Here is a 25996-nt window from a genome sequence, read left to right on the forward strand (position 1 = left end):
GTAAAATGTCAGATCTAAATCTAACTGGGAATCTGTGTCAAAGGGATTCTACACAAAAGCTTTAGAGACACATCATTAGGAATAATGTGGGAGTGAAGGAAAAGAAAATTAGCAAAACTACTACAAAAAGTGTGAGCACTGATTCAAATTTCATATTCTGACTACATTTAATCAAGGCAAATATGCCGTGGATGTTTTTATGTCTTGAATATGTTATTTTTCTGTGATAAATGCAAAAGCATATATTTTTTGTTTTTGATTTTATTTATTTTATAAGAAATCAAACAAAAGATTTTGTGTGTGTGTGTGTGTGGTTGAAACAATGTCTGGGTCTGAACAGAACAGCTTCAAAGTCGTACCACACAGAATTCTTGCTATGCCAAGCAGGCATCCCCCATTTTTTTGCTCAGGGCTTTCCCCTATCTGAAATTAGTTACAGTGAAAATAAGATGTGGCAGACAAGAACAGATTTAGCTTGTCTGCCAACACTGCCAGAGATCTCCTCTGTTGTACTTGACCCTCATTACGAGGTGCAAGGTGAACACTGATTTTTGGCCATGTTCAATCAGCCACCCGGCGACTTTAAAAGAAAAAAGAAAAGGGCTCTTTCTTTCCGGTTTCCATTCAAATTCCAACATGGTTTCCTGTTAAGCGATAACCTCTACATTATCTGCAAACTGGAGGGTCAGAGTGGGAGGCAACATTCTTAAGCTCCTCTGACACATCCCTTTCTTGGAAAATGCATTAATTACTGTAAAGACTGAATGAACTATATATTTTTCACATTACTCCACATTAAGTGGGGAACGAAAAGGAAGCGCCATGTTGTCTGGCAGAGCAAATTTCCCCATTGAAAGTGTTTTTTTTTTTTTTTTCTTATTTCATTAGCTTCTGGGCTAATTGTGTTATTCTCTCATCAATATTTTATATGTTTAACTTTTCTTGTAAGAACAAGGTAGCAAATTTGATTCTATAAAAATTATTGAATACAAATGAAAATATGTAGTCACATCAAGTACAGCATTAAAAAAAACAGCATCTTCAGATTCAGAGAATTGTGCAAATGAGTAGGATCTTCTAAAATGAAATGTTCAAATATATGTACAATTGTGCATAAGAAACGACAGACATGAAAGGGAAATCTGCAAATACCTGCAGGGAGGTAAGCACTGTTTGGAGCAGTGCTGGTTTTAGAGTCTAACAGCTGCCGTGAGGAAGAACCTCTTATGAAGCCTGTCACTGAAGAAGCTCAGTTTTCTCGTATTTAGCGAATAGAAATCATTTTGGTTATTCTAACTAACCATTTGATTTTCTTTTTATTTGGTCTATGTAGACATCTGATTTCAACTACATTTTGGAAATGTTATTACCGTCGATATTTGTTTTCGTCTTAGGCTGCACCTGAGTGCTTCTTGCATGTAATATTGTAATATTCATGCTAGGCATATTTTTGGGCAACCTCAGTTCACACTATGTCTGAAGAGAAATTTTAGCTGATTTTGTTATGGTAGAAACGGTCACGCTGTCCCAGACATCTTTCCTCCAAGTGGACTGAAACCAATCTCACTTTTGGAAAGATACACATCTCTGCAGGAGTCCATTTGTCCAAACAAGAAGTTAGTCATTTCCTGCAGCTTGCAACTCACACCTCAGGCTGCTAAAAGAGAAGTCACATGAATGTACGGCATACTTTACTTCCCTGCTTTAGAGTTTATCAGCAGTACAATAGCTTACTGGCATCAATCCATAAGGTCAGTTAGGTCAGAGAGAAAATTCCCAACTTAAAAGTAAAAAGCCTGCATTTGCTTTGCTAATTTCTTCTGAAAATTATCTTAACATTTATTAACCTAGAGCCGGATACACTTACTTGGTAATTAATTTTTTACAGTATCATTAGAAATGCTTGCATTGATATTCTACAAATACAGCATAAGATTTATGGAAGGAAGTTTTGATATAGAAACTCACTTCAGATATGGAAACTATTTGAAAAGGCTGTACACAATTGAAAAATAGCACACATAAGTGTATCTGCCTAAACATCGTAAATTTATGTTATCAGTTACTTACTTCCATCGAACTACGTGAAAAACAACAGATGTGCTGCATTCCCAGCTTAACTGTAATGAAAGCGTTCTGTGTTTGGTCAGTAATAAAACAGTGTGTGGGGAAAGCACCTCATTAGGAATGAGTTAGCTACAATTCACAAATGTCAAGTGTAATGATTATTCTTTTGTCTCATCTGTTGAAAAGCTCACTGCTATTTAGTATGTTCACTGAATCGTGTGTTTGTCTATGATCTCACACAACTTGATGTTTGTGTTTCATCAAATAATTAGATGGAAGTACATTCAGTGGTTGTTAAACTGCAAAATATTTTTTTAAGTGCCTTTTACCGGTGTGATTAATTTATACATGGAATTTGTAAAATGTATGGCATTTGTTAGTGCTTATCCCCAATATAAATAAATATGTTTGCTGTAAAACAATTGTTAAGTAATGTGGAGAATCTGTCATGGAGAATCTTTTTTTTAAATTGCCAACCTTAGTGATAGGCCAGTGCATGATACCACAAACTCTGATTGTAAGCTACCAGAAAAAAAATAGGCTTCCAATGGTTTTGAGAAGGATAATGATTCAATGTAGGATTTTATTTTATTTTTATGATCTTATTTTAACAATAAGATAACAGATAGATGTGAAGTTTGTCAAATAGGTTTATTCATTCTTCACATTCATGTTGTTTAGTCAACAGTTATTTTCTCCTGACTTATAATGTTATGTGTTATTTTATGTTAAGTTCTGTGTTGCTCTTGACAGTTGATTGTTACCATAGCGAAAAGTAACAGACAGTTCATCCCATTTTTCGGTTGCCATCTGCAACTGTGGTAAGTTTTATGATCAACTTCGTGTTTTCTTTTCAAGTATGACATTTTAAGATATATTTTAGGCAAACTTAATTATGTACAACATTTCATGCGCAATTTTGTCCTGTTTTGTACATGTTTTTAACAATTAATGTGCATTTTAGCTGTGTTTAATTTTACAGATGTTAACTGCTGTTAATTGTTAATTGGGAACCATTGCCCTCAACATTGCTCTTTGTTGAGTATTATGTTTCTCGTTATGTTTTAATATTTGATGCAAATATAACATTTCAGTTACCAATTATAGCCTTTGAATGTGAAATATGTATGTGTATTATTTTTCCTTTACTAAAAAATATTTTTTCGTTGCTGTTTATATTAAAGATACGTGATTATTGCCGTCTGTAACTGTGAGTCAGAAGATGCTGAACTGATGTTAACCAACTTTATTTTTTTCTCTTGTTAACATAAATACAGTAAGCCTGATGTGTGACGTCAACTATTCTATTTATTTATTCTATTTATTTATTATATTTCAAGCGTTTTAATGCATTAATAATACACTCAAGAACCACAGTGAGTGAAACTAAACATGTTTTTCATCACAGTAAAAATAAAAAAAGTCTTCCACCCAATGTTGCTTTTGTCATCGATTTAAACGCGTTTAGTTTTGTCATTGGTTTATCCTTCGATTCCAACCAATCAGCACAATATGCGATGATACGCGTAGTTCTGACGTCATATCCGATTTAAGCACAGGCGCGCGGAATGTTATGCTCGTCGAAAATAAACCGTCAATACTTTTTACTTTGACAATTTAAAAGAAAAAATAAGTTTAGGGCTTTTTGGATAGGAAACAAAGAATACGTGTGACGTCAGGAGAAACACAGGTAAAGGAATTTGAGCTTAATCGATGTCCGAACTGAAAGATTCAGTCCCGTGTTCTGTTCGGTAAGAGTTCACGAGTAACTAGTTTACCTACAACAAGCTAATATTGATTGTAACGTTGAGCTGTGCTTGCATTGTAAGGCTAAGGTTTTCTCGGGTTCTTTGTCGCCTTTCAAAGCTTTAAATGACTTGCTATTAACAACACTTCGTTCCCCAGAAGAGGACATACTGGTGAATATGAATGCGAATCACTTTCATTGACTCCATCCCCCAGAGAGGACCCTAAAATCCCCGTCCTTCCTTCCAACACCGGCGGATTTTCTTTCATCATGTCCCAGACCAACACATCTTTGCTGGAAGAGGTGGTGCAGTGGAGTCAGGAAACCTGTCGCCAGGAGCTCAAGTCTGTCCTGCCTAAACTTACAATATCCTTTCACACAACATTTAGTGACTCACAGTCTTATCCAAATAGGAATGTTGTGTAATGCTTTGAGTCAAAACGTACACATATTTTCGTAAGATTGTTGTTTTATATGAAGCTAATGAGAGCTGGTACTAAATCCGTCTTATAACCAGCCTTTCGCGGCCGACAGGATTCGGCTTGTGTACGTCTCTTTACCGTAATTCCTGAACGGTTCAACGCATCAGAAAAATCCCAATGTATATAATAAATTTAATAAAAACTGCCATATTTTATATAGATGTGTAATTTATGAAATACACAATTTGCAAATTTGTAAATCACACATAAACCTCAATTAACTTTAAGTTATTAACTATTTCAGTATTTAATTAACAAATTCATATTTCCTGTGCTACAGTTGACATGACTGAATCAGTCACAGTGCATGTCAAATGCACCCTAACATTTGCTAACCTGGACAACAGTTGAACTGCAGACCATTTACCTTGTCTGTGACTGTGCTTGTCTAACCAACTGAGTAAAGTTGATCTGTAAAATAAATTCACAATACACTACAACACTGAAACTACAAAGATATGCTTTCAACACATGAATTCATATTTTAAATAATGACTTCCACATTTAGTTGTCTATGTATTTTATGGATGATTGACATAATAAAAATCTTAAGCTTTTTTTGCTGACTAATGCTATGGCTTTTGATAATTTCAACATTTATACTATTTTTAACTTTAGTGATTTTTTTCAATCTGTGCTTTTCCAACATTATTTAAATTTTTACATATGCAAGTATATATTTAATGTTTTTTAATAGAATGGTGACACTTTTGACACATAATAGAATTGTGGTATAAAAACAAAGTGCAATACAGAACTTTTTCTTGACTGTTTCTACTCTTTGCATTATGAGGCAGCTACCTGGAATGATTGTCTACGTGAGTAATTATTCTCTTTATTAATTATTAAACATCTCTGTGTATTTATTTTCTTAATCCTCCTGTGAACCATCTCTAATGTAAAAAAAATAATCACACAGGTATACTGAAGATAATTACAGAGATGTTCTTGCCACACATTGGTTTGTCAGAGCTGGAAGACGAGTGCTTTTCCAAGATCCTACCAAAGGTGAATGGAAAACGAGTTTGTGCTGTGGATTTTTATTTCAGAACCAATTTTAGAAATTTTATATAAAGTGTAAACAGACATTAATTTTGTAAAATTAATGTTATTAAATAGAACATATGCTATATTACCATTTTAAGTTTCACATTTAATTGTTGAAGAAACTCCCACTATATTACATCAAAATATTGGTATTGCATTTATTTCAGAAATATATATATTTTTAATGCACAATTAGAAGTAAGCATTCTTGTGATTTTTAAGGGCATGGTGGCCTGTGAACATAGTAAAATTATGGCTGTCACCCACAACTTCTAACTTAAGAATAGAGGACGATTATTTGATATCCTTCAGCTGCCGTGTTTAAATGATATGTCTGTAATTCTTCCCCTAGGGGGAAAATAGTGTTCCATATTATTTCCTTGCGGTATTAGACTGTGTTGTGGGTACTTGTTGACGTCCGATTTACCAATTTATTAACAAGTCTCCCGAAAAAGTGTAACAATTTGTCTCCTTTTGTCTTACACAAATGTGTGCAGGCAGTTGCAATGTTCGACAACATGATGAAAGAAATTATGAATCAAGTTGGCGAGCTTTCAAGTCAAAACACTGAACTGTGTGCTTTTCTAAGGAACATTCTACAGGTAAGCATACAAAGTGAGATCAGAAAGAGTGTTATATCCTCATGAAAATTCTTCCTGACATTCAGGATCTGGCCTACAGATTCCAACTGATTTTGATGAAGATATTATGAAATGGTGCCAAAGTAAAAGTAAACGTCAAAGATTAAATCTCTAATCTGGATGATTTTTTTTAATGCATTTACAGAATGCATGTTCATATCATGGGAAAAAAATGGATTTGGTTCTAATCTCTGGCCAGTTATTTGGTGCATCTCTAATTACTAACTTTTCCTCTGGCTCATGCTTGACTAAGATTTTGTCTCTTTCAGGCAATGGTTCAGTTAATCGATGCACTTTCCATTTGTGTGCGCCACGTTGGCTCATTTGAAGAAGGTCTGTGTTTGGATGCTATCCGTTCGCTACCGACTTGCATCCTTAAAGTCCTGAGAAAAACATTTCAGCACTGCAAGGTTTGTTTTTTAGTTTGGATCCTCCGAAGAAAGAAGGAAATGGGGTGTATTTTCAACCTTCTGGGAAAGAATTAAGGGAAGCCTTCTCTTGATAATTTGCAAGTAATAAAGCCAAAACCAACAGCAGCAGAGATTAGACTTCTATTCCAGCATTAACTCCTCTTCCTGGAGTTAATGTAGATAAAGTAGGGAAGCTTAAACTTTTATACTCTGACCTTGAATGAAACAAATTAAGCTAGATTTTTGTTGTAGCAAACTTTTACCCTCTGACTCAATTTCTTTGAGTTGAGATGTATGTAAATGTGTTATGTTTACCTTTATTACATGTTTAGTGCATATTTTTATTACTTTTGGTAACTGTTTTTGTGTTCTTCAAATAACTAATGTAATCTTTAAGTATAGAACTGAGTTCAGCAACATGCTGTCCGTGCTTCTGTCCACAGGACAGTGAGATAGTTTATTGTGGCCGTCTATCTCTGGTGGCCGATCTGCTGCAAGGACTCTTCAAGGAGGCGTATTCCCTACAAAAGAGTCTACTGGAGGTCCTGGACAGGATCTCTCTGGACAGTAGCGCCTCAGATGAAGAGGTTTCTGACATTGTTGCAGGTGTGTTTAGGTGTGTGTATGGAAGTATGCATCCTTCTGTCTTTCACTGCAACACTGGTCACTGTGAAATTGTTGACTTTATTTTATCAGGGTATATTTTATGCAGTTTGAGACTCACTAAGCATGTCAATGTTTTACAGTGATTCACAGCCTTCTCGATATCTGCTCCATTATCTCTAACCTTGACATTGCACTGCATGCAAACACATGGAAGTTCCTAATCAAGTAAGTCCTTTTTTATTCTTTTATTCTGTAAGCATGTTTTGTTGATCTATCTTGAGCTTTTTTTTTTTTTTTTTTTTTTTACATTGTGTACCCATTACAGACAGATTTTTCATTGGGATTGGTTGTGATATACCTACACAAAGTAGTGTATATTTGTAAAGTGGAAGGAAAGGAATACCTGGTTTTGAAAGTATTTTACAGTTCCAAGTCTTCTCTGGAGAATGACATTTTTACCCACTCTTCTTTGCAAAACAGGAGCTTGGTTTTCAAATCTTGCCACAGATTGTCGATTGGATTTTGGTCAGATCTCTGGTTGGGCCATTTTAGTACATGAATATGCTTTGATCTAAGCCGTCACATTGAATCACTGGCTATATGTTTAGGGTTGTTGTCCAGTGGAAGGTTAGCAGCTGCCCCAGTTTTAACTCTGTAGCATTTCACTGGCTTCTCCTTGTTAAAGGTCAGATTTGTGATGTTTTCCATTAACGGATAATTTCCCACCACACCTTTTAGATGTTTAATTGTTAAAAAATTTGAAAACCATTTACCATTTTCCCTTGACATCAAATGTATCTTCCACTTTGTGGTGGTCCATCAACTAAAATCCCAATGAAATTGTGTTGTTTGTGGTTGTATTGTGAGAAAATGTATACTTAGATATTTTTGCAGGGTAATGGAGCTATCTTAATCCAGATTTAGACATATGTCCTAGTTATATATTTGAAATTATTTTGTTCAGGCAGAGCCTGAAGTACCAGTCGTTGGTGGAGGAACAGCTGCACCATGGCGACATCGTCAACAGCTTGTCTGACAACTTGTTGGCTTCCTTACACAGCTGTGTGGAGATGGCTGAACAGATAAAGCTGGCAGGTTTACAGGTCAGAAAGATCTAATTAGATATTGTAAAGTATCAAAGTATAAGATATTTATAAATTATATTATTAGTAATATACTTGTCTGTTGTTTTCACCTACATTTGACCTTTTGTAGTGGTACTGTACGTACAAGTGGCAGCTTATAACTATAATAAACTTATTATTTTGTGCATCACAAACCCCTGTCTTATTAATGTACTTTGGACCTGTTGCAGGAGACTGTTCAAAGTCCAGAGTACAAGCTTTTCCAGAAAACTGCAAAGATGTGCAGATTCTTTGCTAACACTTTGGTTCATTACATAAAGGTACTGAAATCTTTTTTGCAACATTTTGAAACGTGTTGCTCTCTTGATTTTAGGTATTACCAACTTTTCTTTCAATCTTCTTCTCTTAACAGGAATTTAAATATTTTCTGACAAAAAAATCCAGCTGCTTTCACCAACTCTACCTCCAGATTTTCAGGTACAAATGTTTCCATCTGAGCTGAAAAAGTGAGATTTAACTTCTAAACATTTAGTCTGGGATTCCTGGCATACTTCTGATTATGATGCGCTTTGTGTCTTTCAGTAGGTTTCCTCCAAGTTTGTGTGCCCCGTCGCTGCCCACAGCTCTGACTGGTGAGCTAAGTGCATCAGTTCTGGTTCCGATGGATGCTTTCCTGCTTCAGCTGTTGCCTCTGAGGCCCTTTGCTGAAGTTGTCCTGGAGCCAGACGTGTGTGAGTTTACATTTTAAAAAGTGTCCATTAAATATCCTTTGTAAGGCGTCCATGTTTTCTTACAGTTGTTAAATATTTGTGAAACAACTTTTTAAATCTATTGAATTATTCTCATTTCTGGTAAGACACAATCTTTTTTCCTTCTAAAATTAATAGTTAATTCCTGTTTTCCCTACATTTAGCTATAAATGGACTCACAGCAGCAGATAAATAACTGAGCTTCCTTCTGTGGGTCATTTCATTTTCCTGATAAAGATAACATTTTAGAAGGTAAAAAGCTGCTACATTGTTCACGTCATGAAGAAACTGCATCTAAGTTGTTTCAAAGCTAAACAGCAGACATTGGCTAAGAGCTACTTTTTCAAGATCTTTTTCTCAGACGGAAACAGTAATTTTTTGTCCAGGATAGACTGCTTATTGTTTGGGGTCTGTGTTTGCTATGAACCCAAAACAAAAAGATATTAACATTCTCACAACTCCCTTCCCTGCAGGGTTGAGCTCTGAGCACGAGCTTCCACATTTTCTCATGCTGGTGAATATTTTGGGACAGCTGCTCAGCCAACCAGAGGAAGTGATGGAGCTTTGGTACTCTGGAAGTCAGTTTCCAGAAGACACACCGAGGTGACACACCGGGGTTTCTAAAGAGTTTTTGTTTTTCTAATACTCTTAAGGGTCCCTGATAATTTGCGTTTTTATTTCAGTTTTGCCATCTTACTTTAAAGTCTATTCTAATGTATGTTAGCAGTCATTCTCGTATTTTATTGTGATTTCTCAGATTGTATTATATGCATATTTAATCTTTCAAACTGAGAGTAAAGCCTTTGTCAGTACAGTAAGCTTGTTGGCCCTGATTGATGATTTCTTATCAGGTTAAAGTAAAGCAGGTTTATGTTGGCCGAGTGTCAAAACATTTTCCTTTGTTCTTTCTCCCTTTCTAGGCTTCCTCTTTTCCATGCTATCTTTATTAGTTTCCGACGATGCTACACTGAGCGTAAAGTACCAGTTCGGTTGCCAGGGGTTATGCTGAAGGGTCAGGCCCAGGCTGAGGTCACCCTGCACCAACACATTTGTGTACAGCTCTGTGCCAGTGTGGCTGTGCTCCCTCCAGTCTACTTTCCTGTACTAGTAAGGCCTGCATGTCCAGCCACTTACACACTAAGTTAACAATTATGAACATAATTAAAACATTTATAGCTCAAATATGATACATCTCAGACAGGACTGGTAAAACTAACATTGGCATGTCAGTGAAGCTTGAAAATTAAACTTCCTTCTCATATTAGCAAGAGCCATCATGAATTCAGAATCAGCAAATGACTGTGTGGCCTAGACCCTCCAGATCCGACCCACAGAGTATTGTTGACTTAATCAAAATAGCCATGTTCTATGTAGGATTGAGGAGGGTCCAGTCCTTACTTTTTGCATTGTACAACTTTGAAATCAGTTTGAATGTCCTGTGAATTACATGTCAAACAAAAAGTGGAACCAAATTATCATTTATTTCATCTAAAAAAGGTGAGATTTTAGAGATTTTTTTTTTTTTAATTGTGACAAGTTTTATTCTTTGGAAAAGTATTCAAATCATATAAGGGGGAAACACAAAAGTATTTTACTGCTGGAGGAAAATACATTTGAGCTTAAATTTTGACTTGCACGTACTCTGTCTACTTGGCTCTGAAAAGGAGTTCTGGGTTGAAGTTAGTTTCAAACCAAACATTTAGTTTGGCAAGCAACAAACTGCCTTTGTTTTCATGTAGGTGTCCCTCTCATTCAAGTCAAGCTATTCTTTCACTTTCATTCTGATATCTGTTAAATATATGTGTATTTTTGTAATTGCCTCCCTGTCCTTTGAGCTTTGTGGTTTTTGGTTCTCGCTAATCTGATTTCCCTTGTTCTTCTATCGCGCTTCCTTAGGAACGTTGTTTGATGGATGCTGTGCTGCAGGCTGACACGCCAACAGCTTTGTTGGCAGTAGATGTGTGGTGCTTCACAGCACGGTTAGTGCAATAAATATGCCTTTTATTTTAAATCAAAGTTCTGAGCATTGCACTTAAAATGAGGTCTCCGGTTTTTCTATTCATTGCAACTAAGTGATGAGTAGTTAAGCTATTTGCAGTACAGCAACATTTATACTATTCAAGCTTCTTTTGCAAGCTTGAATTGTGATCTGATGAAAGATACTAAGATAGTACCTTATAATAATTGTTGTAGCACCTACACAAACCAGGAGAGTCACAAGAGGATTCATTAATACATTTCCAGGACTTTGCAAAGTTATATTTTTCAGCTTAATTTGCACAGAAGTAAATGCATATCCCCACCATTTGTTTGTCTAACTTGCTTAACTCTGTCTGCAAGTAAGCATTTTTAACATGAGTGACTGTTTAATTCAACTTATTCTTTCAGATACGGAACAGCAGAACTTTGCCTACATCATGTCCTGCTTATTGCTCAGCTGGTGGGTAAAACCAGAAGACATTTACTGTGTTGACACAAGTATTGAAACGCTTGCCACAAGGTTGACGAGTCTCTTTATCCAAGTAGTCTTCCACAGCACATCTGTGAGGTCATGTATATCCCGGAGGACCAGGCCTCCAGCACAGTTTCCACTCAAACTCATCTGTGCAGCTAGTCAAGTTCTCCCAAACACATTTCCCTCATCCATGACAGGTGTGCTGTCTTGTTTAGTCAGGAAATGGTTGTCCCCAAATTGTTAACATTAGGAGTTTCTATCACTGGGAGTAAGGGGAAACGACAATCCTATGAAGAAAAACACCTTGTGTCACAAACAGTGCAGTCATTGAAGTACCATGTCCCTGGCAACCATCTAAACCACACTCATCAAGTAGAGCAGCATGTTATGACCCTCTAAAGGACAGTTATCTGCTGTAGTCCAGTTTCCTTTTGCGTTGCACTTATCACAAACTGGATATCAAGATTTGCCTGCAGCTGCTTGGACTTGGTGATTCATTCCAAGATCTGTTCTGTGGAATTCAGATTGACATAATTTGAATTCCACGATGTTTGGAGGCCTGTAGCTACTGTCTCCAGACAGTGACTTCACAGATGTTTTTAAGAGCAGAATGCATGCCAAGATGCTGAATTTCATAAACATGTCTTTGCATGAAAATTAGGAGAACACCTGAATTTGGTGATTTGGAGGTTTACTTCAGTGTCTATTAAAGGGTAATTCTGCTGTCTGTTTTTTTTTTCCTCCTCTAGGTGAAAGCATGCAACTCTGAATGCTACCAGTTGTTACACCTGGGATTGCTACTGAGACGTATGGTTTTCCTCATGACCCCGAGCCACCAGGTTAGAGGCATTAAGATCAGAAATGCAAAATGGTTAGGTTGTCAGAAAGAACCCCAAGGCAGGGCTGTGAAATTTTTAACTTACTGGTCAGTCCAGCCCTTTGGCTGTGTAGAAAGAGGAAGATAAAATTTAAGTAGTTTGGAAAACTAGGAAGTTGTTGGACAATCACTAATTTAAAGATAAAGCTTTGTTTTGATGCTCTGCTGTTTCTGTTTTCAAAGCAGCTAGTATCTCAGGACAGTAAATGAGGACACTCTTGAATCTGGTTTCTGTCACAAATGGGAAACGTATTTACCTTCTGCTTACTTTGCCAACATTAATGTAACTTCATATCTGAACAAACTTTCAAAGAGTTTTCTAAAATGCAAAACAACCAGGGTTTCTGCATTGTTAATATAATAAGTTTCAGCTTTTGTAAGGGTAATATTTTGAGATCATACAAGTATTTAGTTATAACAAAATATCCTCTTGTTATCTAAAGAAAATGAGACAATGGAACAGTTATCCTGAGAACACAAATCTGAGACATGAACATTTTTTTACAGAAAAAAACCTTTGACGTTAAAAACGGATCTTTGAAGATTTCCACGGCCTCACAGACAGTTGTAGAAATCAAAATCTGAATCAGAACGTCGGGCTTTTTAAAGATCGGAGATTGGCCAGAAAACTGCAACTGGTGCAGCCTGTTAGTTTTACAGTTTTTTTTTTTAACTTTTTAATTTCCCAGTTGACAGACTTTTGACATTTTAAACGGAAAAGTAAAGGTCCTAATAACAAAAATGTCAGGATTATCTCTTCTGCTGAAGAGACAACGTAAATAAAGGGCAAATCTCATATTCTGGATGCTTCTTCATTGCCTCAACCCACCCTATTTATTATTAGAAACAATGATCTTAGGAGTTATTTTTCCAGTTGGAGTTGGTGGCAGAGTTCTCACCATCAAAGGTGGAAAATCTTCCCGTGTGGCATCACGTCCTCCTCAGAGCTCTTTCTCAGGACGTCCGTCTTCGTGTGGAGACAGAGATCATTGCCCTGATGCAAAGGGTTCTTATGGAGTGGGAGGACGGAGGATACAAACTGGGACAAGTGGACAAAGTGGTGAGGACAGTCTTGGATATTTGAGGTTTACTGACATTTTAAAGCAGTTTTGCTTCTGTGCACCAAAACTGATATGGAAACAATGGTTGGGCTCAAGAGTAAGATACGCCTGTTTCCGAGATTAAAGACAGCTGTCTTAGTCAAACATCCGATATTTTCTGTGAATGTTTACTTTAATGTTTTCCGTGGAAATTATCCAGACATCTGTTCTGTTTTAAGGACAGATTCAAAATTATCTACTTGCAACATAAATATGTCACATTTAGTGTCAAAGTTTATGCATAACAGCCACTAGCAGACTGTGTACCTCATACTTTGACAACTGGATTGCTGCCTAGCAGCTGTCATTCAGGGTTGTTTTCTTCCCTGAATGACCTTCAGGGTAGAAAACAATACAGTGGAGCAGGGTGGGGAAACTGTGATATTAAAAATTAATGATTTTTTCATACAATGTCTGTGTTGGTGCCAGAACGCAGCGCTGGGGTCGCTCCTCTCTCTGCTTCGAGGGCATCCTTCTCCTGAGGAACAGTGCTCATTGTCTGTTGTGAGGATGATTACACAGTTGTGGTCACGAATGAATCCCAGTCAGGTGACAAAAACACACAAATGTACACACACGAAATTAGTGAAAAAGATTGAAGACTCATTTCTGTGTAACTTGTCCTAAACAGTTGCAGACCCACCTTGTGCTCCAAGATACTTTGAAGCTGCTCTTGTCAGCGACAACTGTTGTTGTAAAGAACATCAGACCTGAAGCCATTTCTCAGGTAATGCTGTTTTTTTGTTTTGTTTTGTTTTCTTTTTACACATTAAAGGGTTAAAAAGTGGATCATATTTCTGCTCATTGTTATTTTAGGCTCTGTTGTGTCTGGAAGCTGTAGTTTCTCAGAAATGTCCGGATTATCTACTGCTGGCTGCTCTGGGGTTTCTCTCCTCCCTGGGAAAGATCTTTTTTCCTGAAGACTGTCAGGTAAAAAAGTACAGATACATCTTAATAAATTATAATTTCGTCAAAAAGTTAACTTGTTTCACTAACTTTATTTAAAATTAGAAACTTTTTAAATGCCTAATTAAAATGTTACATTATTTATATTTTAATTCCAATACAATTGAAAAAAGTTTTTAAAAAACTTGAATGTGGGCCTACTGAAAAGTACAGTAGTACACATGTTTACCTCGTATCCTTATTTACAATGATTTAAGCAAACCTGTTAGTCCAGTTCTTGTGTTATCTAACAATACAGCACCATGTTAGATACTTATAAATACTTTTTGTAACATATTTTGGTCCCACAGAGCCAGGTTCTTCCTAGATTGAGCAGTCTGTTTGGAGTCCTTCTGGCTGACAAGTCTTGGCTGCTACATCAGCACGCCCTAGAGGCCTTTTCTTACTTTGCAGGGGTACCACACAAACTTCACCATTGTACATTTTTTTTTTTTTTTTTTTTTTCAAATAATCAGTTGTGGCCAACTGTTTTCAGATTGACAGAAATCTTTGTTTTTTTTTGGAAACTTCTTCGGCAACTTGCATTAATTGTATGTTGCTCTGTAAGGTGACTAGATGAAAGACAGTTAACTGCAAAGTTATAAAAAATAAAATAAAATACAGATGCAGTGGTTTTTAGAGCTGCCACAAAGTGACCTGATAACATACTTACAATGAGCTTAGGGGAAAGTGTTGACAAGGGAAGAGCAGCTGCCGTCATTGGTTTGCATCAGATGTGCTTCACAGGAAAGGATGTTGCTTCAAAACGGATCGCGACCAAATAAACCCGTCAAGGCAAGGTTCAGCTGCTCTGATCAAAGCTTCAAGGGACTTAGGAGAGTCCTGTAAGCTCCAGGATCACGACCTACAGAGCTTTTGATTGCATGGTGTGCAAAGTTTCTGAATGCATTGTGAGGTGTAAGCATCTGGACTCTAGCCTTGTTTTACAAAGAGGAGCAAAGAAGCTATTTCTTTCTGAGAAAAACAACAAGGGGAGACTGACTTTTGCATGAAGCAACAGGATGAGAGTCGTTTTACCTGATGACATGTTTAGACTGTTAAGAACATCTAGAAAAAGGATTCTCTGGACACTTTGTGTCATGTCGACAGTGAAACATCCTAAGTGCATCCTCTCTTTCAGATGAATTGGCTCATTCATAGTTTTGTCCAAAAACACTGCCATGAAAAAGGAAACCATCGAAGCTTCCTCCTGGTGCAATGTGTTGATGAATGATGCACCATCATGTCTCGGGGCAAAAGTGATTATCAAGTGGCTGGTATGAAAACAATGACATTTTGAGTGACTGTTTAATCTTGACCACTACACCATAAAAAACAATTTGGCTATACAACAATTTTAACATCAGTGGCACAATAGAGTTTGCAGAAAAACAAAATCTGTCATTCATAAAACTTTTGGCCATGGCTGTAGGTGCTTCAGCCTGACTTTAACATATTATCTCCCTGTGGTGCTCAAGAATACAAACCATGAAGAGGTCATTTCCCAGAGTTTGTGTGTGGAAGAAACAAAGACCAAAGTGATCAATTACCTAAGCAAGGTCGGTGATAAACATTCAATGAGGATGTACTCGGATTGAAACTGATTTATTAAAACAGGCTATCGTGGATATTGTGTGTTTTTCTTCTTTTTTTTTTTGCAGACACTGAAAGTACTGGAAGATGTGGAGTCACGGCTAAAAAGGCTGAAACTGGAGAAAGCTGTGATCGAGCAACACAATAAGAAACTGGAGAGCAAAGAAAGTGGTTCTGACAAACAGGCTGCTGAAACTGAAGCCATCACAGAGCCTGAGGTTAGCAGCGTCATTGAGCTCAGATTTATGGCATCTCTCTGAATGTACACAGTCTTATAACTGGTGGCAGACTAAGGCAACCTGCTTTCAAACTAAAAAAACTGTTTACTAAGTTTTCTGCATTTTTTTTTATCAAACCTTTTGCCTTTTATGAAGTAGTCTATGCTACAAATATACCAATTCATATGTTCAACTAGAAGAACATGCGTTTTTCAAGCCAGATAAAATGTACGCTCTCCTGAAGGAGCTAGTAATGGATAGTGTAACGTTATCCACCTGGACTTTCGCTCTGCTTTTTATACTTGCAGAGACTCCCTACTGCTGCTTGAATTAATACCTTCCCACTTCGATGAGGTGCATGAACTGTCAGAATCCACAGAAATCAATCTCAGCTCAGGCCTGTGTCCTGAATCCACTTCTGTTCTCATGACGGTCTCATAACTGCTCAGCTGAACATCCAGCCTTTCATATGTTGAAATTTAAAAATGACAGCAGTAGTGGGGTCTAACTCACAGCGGTGGGGACTGGTGTAAAGGCATCGACCATCTTAATTGATGCAGGGAAAATTAAAGAATTCCTTATTGATTTTAGGACAAGTCGTCGCGTTCTTCCTGCCATGGCAGCCATGGTTAGTCTAATCCTCATTTCCAAGGACTTGACATGAACTCTAGCAGTTCCTACATGAGGACAAAGTCCCGCCATAAGCTCTTTTTCTTCCTTCTCATTTTGTCTTTAGGACTTGTTCTTGCATTAATCATTATTTACAATGTGGTGAGTCGAATGTGCCTTGTTTTATGGTAATATATTTTAGAGTGCCAGCGATAAATTCCTTCCGACAGAGCAGTTTCCTGTCCCACATATGGAGCCTTAAAGTTTTGCCACAGTGTAATAACACCCTAATTACTTAGCCAGAGGTACAATATACGGAATCAATTACAGGTATTGCTGTTCTTAACTAAATAAAATCTAAGCCCTCTGATTGGAAATCTGATCATCTTTTAAGACTTGTGACCCTACATAAATCCTGCTGTCACATAAAAACAGGCATGGCAAAAGAAGAAAATGTTGGACTGGTATTTTCATGCTTGTATAAAAAGGTAACCAAAAGCTAAATTTTACTGTTTTATTTCATTAGTCCATACTCCAACAAAATCTCTTAATCTGTAACTAGCTTACATTTACCTAGATTGCTTCCATTATTTTTGCTTTAAGCATGAGGGGGAAATAAATAACATTGAGTTAACTTTACTTTCTCTGTAATTTCCTCCCTCTTAGCCAAGCCCAAAGAGAGCTCGACAGGAGACGAGTGCAGATGAGGAGTACGAGCGCCACATCCAGACGGCTCAGAGCTCTTTAAAAGCCCTTCATGCTCTCGTGGAGAGTAAAGCCAGCATGACGGCACCACCTCCATCGTGGCTTAAAGCCAAACTTCAGCAACTGATGACCCTCATAAGAGAAATCACTTCAGTCAGACACTCAACCTAGCACTTTTCTAATTTTAAAACCCCCTCAAGACTTATTGTACAGCGAATCGGATGTGTGCCGAGTTTTAGTTTATTTTGCTGTGTTTGATGCCGTTTATTAAATCTCTTTAAATACTGAGCATTTGCAATTGATCCCATCAGTCATATTTTTTCTTATTGGTTCTGTGACATGACGTAAAGACAGAAAAACATTTTTTGCAGCAAAATGTTTATTTCACCACCAACCAAAAAGCTCAAATAAATATATTTTCTATTTCACATTCATTCAAAGTGCAAGCCTTTAAGAAATCAACCTTTGTCCTGCTAAAAATGTATCTTGAGCTTGATGCTAACAGTTTATTTGGCACATAAAAAAAAGAGCAAATGAAAGCAACGCCATTTACCTCTAGTTAGGATTCTTAACCATTACTGAGGTGACTAATGTCAACTGGCAAACAATTACAAATGGCTTCTTCTGTCCAGGTCTAGCACCATCGGGCAGCCCATGTATCACCACGTTCCCATAATAAACAGCGATAAAAAAATTTTGGCCCTCCTTGATCAGACTGCATCGTTTTATGAGAAGCTCCTTCCAGCTTTGTGGGACAGTGGCGCTCCAGATGTGGTGCATGGATTAAAGGTTTCCAGTGGTTGAGTGTTTTGCTCCAGATTGAGTTTAGCGTCAGTCGCCATCACCAGGCATTCTCATCCTCCCAGTTGAGGTCATCTCCATCTCCCCAGCCATCTGCCTCAGCCTTAAAAAAACGGACCAAAACAGGAACAAGTGAAACATCTTTATTAAAACGGTACATTTGAAAGTCATAAAACCAACATTCTTTGGGCATAAATTATCAAGCAGAATCAAAACTTTCAATCGCGCAAGTTAGTTAGTTGTGACAGCCAAACATAATTAATCTAGTGACCCACACACATTTGATCACTAACTGACTTGGTTTTTCCAATTACAAATACAACTTTAAAATAAGTCTCTATATAATGATTCATCTACCATAAATGGATTCAATAACAATTGAAAAACCCACCTCAGACGGGTTAGCTGCTGCAAACTTGGCAGTGAGGGTTACAGTATCAATGGCTGAGTCCATCTCAAGAGTTTTATCTGAAAAGACTGCTGACGTTCCTGCGACACGCACACTTCTCTCCTCTAGAGGCAGCAGAACGGTTGAAGATAACTTGATGTCCGGCACCATGTCTGCAAACAAATCCAGTTCTGGGTCTTGCTCTACCTTCTTTTTCACCTTAATAGTGAACTCATCTCCCAGGCCTCCTGTCCTGTCGCTTTTCGTTGGCACTGTTGATTTGGGCACTGGGGCTGATGGGCTTAGTGGTTTCTGGAAATCCTTTTGACTCCAGTCATCATCCAATGAGGAAGCACTCTTACCCTGTGTCGACTGATACAGCGCCGAGGTCAGCTTTAGGGGTTTCGAGGATTTTAGTGTCAACGCTTCAGTAATTTGATCAGCGGACGTAGTGGTGCTCCGTCTGGAAGGTGTTAGAATCAGTGAATCTGCAGAAGGAGCTGTAGGGGAGAGATCCGACGTTGGTTCAGGATCCTCAAAGTCATCCCAAGGCTCCTCCTCTGCGTTCTCATTTGGGAGGCTGCTGCTAATAGCATCAACTCCCTCTGATGCCTCAATGTGGATGTGGACAGACTGCGCATTTCTACTTTCTCCCACATCGTTTTCACTCCAGTCAGGCCAGTCCTCCACAGGGCCCTCCAGCCTGTCAGCCTGCTCCGAACCGAGGAACGCTTCCTGTCTATTATTATCCCGATGAAAGCCGTTTAAGGTTAAAGGCATTTTTCGGCTGTTATCTGGAAAACACAACAAAGAGGCCACACTGAATTTCAGCTACAATAAAGTCGACACCCAACTTGAACAGCATAAAGGTCTTACCAGATGATGGCGGAATCACCCTGGGCTTCTCTTGTGTGCCTGTCAAGTTTCCCACGTGGCTGAAGTCTGAGCCTTTGGTCTCTGATGGTTTGGGGAGCATATTCAGGATTTTGGAGGGTTGAACCATCTGAGAGTTTGAGCTTCCAACTATGTGGACAGGAGAAGCTAAGGAATACAAGTAAAATATCATTAGTGCGTGCTGTCGGTAAAACCTGTTTCTACCCTCCATATGCTAGTAAGAAAACATTATTTGACACTTGTTTACAAATTTTAAAATGGATTAAATTGATCTGGATAATCCTTTTGGACACTAAACGTGGAGTCCAACAATAGCTGCGTCAGCTTTTATCTCAATAAGGAGTTCCTTACTTTCAGGTGTGACCTCTGCAGACCTGGTAAAACTTGGTGTTGTGCGTTTAAAGACCTTGCTTCTGTCTCCACCAACAACCACTTGAGCTCCCAGCAAAGGCACCAACACAGCAAGACTTTGGAGAGTCATGGCAACCAGAGAGTCATTGGTGTCTCTCATCCCCAACAAAACCTGTACCCAGTAAAAAAAAAAAAAAAAAAGTGGAGACTAAATTTATATAAAACAGTTTATAAAGCACTAGGCTGCATCCTAGAGGTGCAGACAAAACATTCAGAAATATGAAAATAAGGCTGACTGAAAGAAATAAAGGCACTGATAACTTCTCCAGAAGTGTAAGAGTCATAAATTTAAAAAAAAATAATAAATAGTTTTAACACTTGCATTCGTCATTCTATGGATGGAAAAATTGTTTTAAAAATAACATTCAGGATTTTGAAGGAAACCAAACTGGATATTTTTACTGGCCCTAACTCACAAAGAAGGATATGGTCATGTTGTCCAAATTGTATTAACTGTTTCTTTTGTTTTCAAAATTGTAAGTAAAACGGATGCTACTTTAAACTCGACGTCAAATACAAGCAGGTGTAAAAAGAACAGAAAGGGACCAAGATTACATCCCTGGGGGACCCCACTTGGGCATGCTGCTGATGACGACAAGTTCTTAAGTTAAATGGTGAAGATTTGGTCTGTCAATTACTCATGGATGTTGACTACTTTTGTTTGGTAACTTTACATCAACTAGTTTTAGCCCTTCGTTTCTTATTATTGTGATATAACCTGAAATAAACCTGAAATCTGACAGTTATATTTCTCTCTTTATGTTTTACTATTCAACACCAACTTCACAACCAGGAGTAGGTAAGTGATGGCAGTTGGGGTTTACATGCCAAAAATACTGCAATCACAAAAACAGAAGGAACATATGATGATAATAGGACATGTATTGACAAATTTGGTTGATAATATGCGGCATAACTTTTGCCCCCAACCAACAGGACCAAGACTACAACTAAAACAAATGATTTTCTGGTCTAGCTGCTTGCGCTGCACTAAACTGAAACAAACCCAAAACACCTCGACACCTTTAACTGCGTGTGTTGAGTAATACAAAACTGAGCTTTTTACCTGAGGTAGAATCTGATTTTTTAGTTCATCGTGGGAGAAGAATTCGGCGTAGATGTGGATGTGAGTCAAGAGCACAATCCGAATGTGCTCTTCGTTTACTTGGTAGAGTTTAAGCAGCTGAGGAATCACATGTTTCCGATGAAGGGACACAGACAGCAGACAATCCTCACTGCCATCATCTTGACTGGAATCTGACCACAGAGGTGAAATTATGAGTTTTTAGTTATGCATTTACTTTGCTTAAACATTTAAGCATCTCTTTTTCAAGTTACTTGACATATTCTTGATAAAATGCCATATTACCCTTTTTTGGTCTTAACAGATGAGGGAGGAAGCTCTTGACGGCCATGGGTTCTGCAAAAACAAGGGAGTGGAGAAGTTTGGGGACAAGGCGTGAAGCAATCAGCTCTTCAGGAAGGTTCTGGACTCGGTCAAGGAGAAACCTGAAATATAAAAAAAAAATAACACCAAAGAAAATTCAGACGCCATTAAAATTTACAATCCCTTTTCAAAGTATTCAGACTCCTAAAACGGTTTAAACATTTGTCACATTGCAAGTATAAACCTTAATGTATTTTTATTGGATTGTATGTGATGGATGAAAGTTGAAAGTCTTAAGAATGTAATATTTATATTCAGCCCCTTCTGCTCTTGCAGCTTACGGTATGTGGTTATAACGTGACAAATGTACAATATCTTACGGGATATCAATACGTTTGCAATGCATTGCAAATTATGAGTACACCTAATATTAGATTTAAACAAAACAAATTATTACTTAAAAAATTCATTTTTTTCCTCTTCAGTCTTCAGAGTGAGGGACTTCAGAAAATTCAGTATTTCCAGAAAGTCATTCCTATTCACAGAAGAAAAAAAAAAATAGCGTTGTGTTTAAAATCACAGTTTTGTGAGTATAAAATGCTCCAAATGCTAATAAAAGAAATGCACAAGAACCTGAAGAAGCTATGATTGAGCAAGGAGCTGAGTGGAGGTCGAGCCAGGGGGTCAGAGTTCAGCAGGCCTGCCTGCAGGGTTTTTGTCAGACCGTCGGAGAGCTCTTGCGACACTAGAAACGACACAGAAAAGAAGAGCAGAGGAAGAAAAAGAAGTGAAATTTAACAATTTACAACCAGATTTTCATCAAGTCATCTCCACTCACCATAGTCACTCAGCAGAGGGACCAGAGCCTCCACCATTGTACCAAACGAGTAACAGTCCCGAGCGTGAGCATGGTTGTCTGGAAGGATTTGAAAGCCTTCCACCTGTCAACAATGTCTTTTGTTTTTAATGAAAATGTAGGAGGGAGAATTTTTTCCACATTTTTGCGATAAAGTCAAACTCACTGACCTGCTCTTCAGGAGGAACACAGGAGGCCTCTCTAGCACTCTGAATGCCATCGAGAAACTGACACAGAAATACAGTCAAATTAACTGATCCGTTGAAAACCGAGTTCCAAAACTTCTTTAATCTTTTAACGCGCATGTGAAAATCCACCCAAAGAATATTTGATAACAATGAATCTGCTATTATTCCGTCTTCTACCTCTGGAGTTGCTTCAGAGAACTTGCACACGGTCTCCATCCCTCCCAGCTTCCAGTGGCCGTCTTCACTGACGAACACAGAGGAAAGGCAGACGTTGTTGTGGCTCGATTTACCCTGGGCAACAAGATGCAGCCAGGTTTCAACACAAGAGAAGCAAGAGAGGAAAATGTCCACCCGGGTCGCTGGCGACAGAAGCAAATGGATCCTAGTCTCACTCACCCTCTCGTGCAGAAAGACGAGTGCCTGCAGGACGTCGTAGATGCCAGCGCAGATTTCCTCTGGGGACAGGCTGTCCAACAGCAGCTCCAGCGGCTGGACGTGTTCCGTCACGAGGTGGATGCCGCCGTCCTGCACCGAGCAGGACAGGAAGCGGAGCAGACACGGGTGCCTCAGCGTCTTCAGATGCTGCAGGGCGTGAAAAGTGGCTTCATTAGTTGTGCGCTTAAAATTGACTCTGCCGCATTTGTTTTGTGTCTGTAAAATATGCATTTCAAATGCTTAGTATTTTATGAATACAACTTAAAGCATTAGATGTTCACAAGCTCTTCAAAGCAGTCAAACCAAAGCCTATTTCATTAAGATTGTGTTTTTAAACACATTTAATCAAAGAAATAAGTCAATATTTCTTTGCTTTGGAGTTGCAAAGTGGTGTGAACCTCTAGGAGAAACGGCGAACGGGAAGGTAAATTTGCAGAAACTTTGAGAGCTTCCTGTTCAAGGACACATTTCAATGCTTTTATCCCTGAGCCACTTGGATATCACTTCTGCCCTAAAACATAGTGCTCTATTATATTATTATTAATCACCAAATCATTCTTGGTCTGTTGCTCAGGGTTGGTTTCTCCATGTTTGAGTCTTTCCTGCTACATGACACAAGGCTACTGCTCAAAGCTATGTGCACAGAAATGCTTAAATCTGTCTGCTGGCAACCCTTTCCTATAATGCCGACGTGTCCGTCTCCTGTCCTCAAGAGCCAGGGTGCTTCCAAGTTGAACACATCTGAATGAAATAAATGGTTTATTACAGGCTGCTATAAAACAGAATGGCAAACTGAACAAGTTATTCAGCTGTCTGAAGGGACACACCTGTACATGCAGGGCACTGAGTCGTTGAATAGTCAAGAAATGGCCCCAGACTCTTAAATAATTTCTTGGGTATGAATTGCTCTCCACTAGTGAGCTAATTGTTGATTTGGGTGCAACCTTTCCAACCTGATATGCTCTTTAAATATTAAGTATTGAAAATACCACTTGTTTCATTACAATCTTGGTTGACAAAGAAGGATTTGAGGCAAACTCCTATTTAAGTAACCACTCTGCTCTTCTAACGTAATCAAAATGAAAGTGATATGAGCAACCTTGTTTAAACTATGGCCACTTTAGAAATGCTAGCAGGTCATTTAGTAGCAGGGATAAAACAATGTACAAATGAGTTTTCTGATTATCCTCTGTTACAACCCAGACGCAAATTGCTGCCATGAAAAGTTATCAAAAATGAAGACTTGTTTTAATCTCAAAACTTGTGTATTAGACAGTTTCACACAAGTTTGCTTAGTCTTTGAGAGACTTTTATAATAAATGCACGTCTGTAGCTAATATTATCTTTTTAAATTGATTGAGGAGGCAAAATCTCCATCCTACACTGAACGAAATTGTTTTGCAATGGCAGCTTATTATAGGAATAAGGAGTAAACAAAATGCAGCAAGTGCAAATATTCCACAGCTCCGGAGAAAGGCCTTTATGCGAGCTCACCTTAGCAGCTTTGTTGACTTTCTCTTCATTGTCCCGCTTGTGAACAAACACAGAAGCAGGCTTCCCGTCCTGGAGAACCGCCGAGTACATGGTGGGTCCGGAGGGCAGGGTCAGCAGCGGCTCCTCCAGCAGAGTGCAACCCCGCGCCGCGCTGCTCTCTGCACCCATGGCCGCTTGTCTCCCTGCCGAACACGGGGAAACGAACCGGTGCGACTGCTTGTCTCCGACACACGTACACCTGAACACCTGTTTGAGGGTGAGGCGGACATACCTGAGATCCTGGACTGGATGGACCAGCAGCCGCTCGGTGCTAAGTTAGCAGCTGCTGCTACTCTCGCCTCGCTGGCTAACCCAGCAACGCTAGCCAGCTCGTCGGCCGCTCTTTCTCGTCCAAACCGTCATTTTTTATCACAGGTTACTGGTAATTTAGACAAATGCATTAACAATATATTAGAACTCTAAAAAAACACACATAACTCCTATTTAAGTTCGACTCTATACCTCCAACTATTACTGCGCTGCTGTAAACACAGGTTCTTCCGGGAACGACTAAACCATCAAACAGGGGAGAATAAAAAGATGAAAAGTATCAATGACAGTACAGGATTCAATTGCTTTAAATGACGCATAAAAAGTGTCAAGCATGATATTTAAAAACATTCGAGCATTATAATCGGAAAATGTACCCTTGAATTAGCTTCAATTGTTAAACATATTCGCAGCTGATGTCCCTCATGTTTTACTAAGTGGTTGCAACCAAAGTGGTGCGAGATAACGCAGGTGACTGCCACATGGTGTTGAAAATGAACATAGATAACTAAGCAACGGGAAAAGTGAAATACGTTTTTAAAATATAGATTTAACGCTTCATTTGGTCTCAGTTAAAGAAAATATTGTTTGTCTGATCATTTTGGTCGAAATTGTTCACAGATAAGAGAGGCTCATTAGAACGACCTGCATGTCGGTTTGCGCTTTCAAATGATGAAAACTACATGCAAATCAGAGTGGCATACCTGACATCGTCAAGGTGGAGTGGCAGCAGAGATTTAAAGATGATTCTGGCTCTTTTAATGATTTTAAAAATGTAATGTTCACGTAGCAACCAGCAATGTGTTGACGACATTTTGGTTGAGGAGGCCCTGTTTTGGTCAGTTGTCGTGGGATCTTAGAAATAATAATAAAAACTGTAAGGGGAGCTTTCACTGTATTTGAGAAAACAGAAAGACGTCCTGGATGTAAGCAGTCAAAATTAGTATCGTATATCATTTTACTATGTTCAGCCTCAATAATAAGGTAAGGAGTAGTTCCCATTTCCAGTTAAGGATCCAGATGGAGCCACTTGTACCCCATCTCTAAAGGACTCTACTGAGGTGATTTGGACATCTGATCCATACTTCTCATTTATCTTTTAATTTATTTTATTTACTTATTTATTTATTTATTTTTTGCATTTTTGGACATGTCCTACAAGAAGTAATTTTCTTTTTAGCTTTGAGACATATTGTGGTCCATTTATTAGACACTGTGCCAACGAGTGATGGCTAATTCCACAATATTTGAAAGTAACTTAATATTTTGCCTGTATTAAATGTATTAAAGCCTATTATGTCAAAATTTGATAAAACTTTTTAGCCAGTCATGCAATTCAACTTTGCCAATAGTAACTTATTACATTATTGACTGGTAATTGGCAAAGCACAAAGGAACACTTATTAGAAAACAACACTACCTAGAAATTAATTCTAGATTATTTGTCAGTCTGTACAATTATGAATTTTTATATCTACACATAATGTTTAAAAAAAA

The 25996-nt window shown here is 38.2% G+C and overlaps 2 protein-coding genes across 2 annotated transcripts; one reads left to right on the forward strand and one right to left on the reverse strand.

The window, feature by feature from the left end:
- Positions 1 to 3602: 3602 nt before the first annotated feature.
- firrm (fignl1 interacting regulator of recombination and mitosis) lies at positions 3603 to 17634 on the forward strand. Its single transcript, XM_014985370.2, has 25 exons — positions 3603 to 3818; positions 4030 to 4180; positions 5075 to 5114; positions 5216 to 5304; positions 5841 to 5945; positions 6254 to 6394; positions 6838 to 7000; positions 7141 to 7225; positions 7965 to 8103; positions 8316 to 8405; positions 8498 to 8562; positions 8668 to 8816; positions 9308 to 9437; positions 9755 to 9941; positions 10731 to 10813; positions 11223 to 11274; positions 12039 to 12128; positions 13041 to 13226; positions 13696 to 13815; positions 13898 to 13993; positions 14083 to 14196; positions 14523 to 14627; positions 15690 to 15770; positions 15873 to 16022; positions 17298 to 17634. The coding sequence occupies exons 1-25, from the start codon at positions 3781 to 3783 to the stop codon at positions 17505 to 17507; spliced, it is 2859 nt and encodes a 952-aa protein (XP_014840856.2). The 5' UTR covers positions 3603 to 3780; the 3' UTR covers positions 17508 to 17634.
- A 118-nt stretch (positions 17635 to 17752) lies between these two features.
- On the reverse strand, positions 17753 to 24827 carry scyl3 (SCY1-like, kinase-like 3). The gene is made up of 15 exons (XM_014985375.2): positions 24692 to 24827; positions 24462 to 24608; positions 24191 to 24372; positions 22658 to 22843; positions 22439 to 22552; positions 22244 to 22300; positions 22056 to 22158; positions 21851 to 21962; positions 21675 to 21752; positions 21200 to 21339; positions 20897 to 21087; positions 19771 to 19942; positions 19402 to 19566; positions 18529 to 19319; positions 17753 to 18240 (listed from the first exon to the last, which is right to left on the reverse strand). Exons 3-15 carry the CDS (start codon positions 24356 to 24358, stop codon positions 18178 to 18180), a joined length of 2340 nt encoding a protein of 779 aa, XP_014840861.2. The 5' UTR covers positions 24359 to 24372; positions 24462 to 24608; positions 24692 to 24827; the 3' UTR covers positions 17753 to 18177.
- Between the last annotated feature and the right edge of the window lie 1169 nt (positions 24828 to 25996).

This window comes from Poecilia mexicana, unplaced genomic scaffold, assembly GCF_051168715.1.
Source record: "Poecilia mexicana isolate PSO_F unplaced genomic scaffold, ASM5116871v1 scaffold_4, whole genome shotgun sequence".
NCBI classification, from domain to species: domain Eukaryota; kingdom Metazoa; phylum Chordata; class Actinopteri; order Cyprinodontiformes; family Poeciliidae; genus Poecilia; species Poecilia mexicana.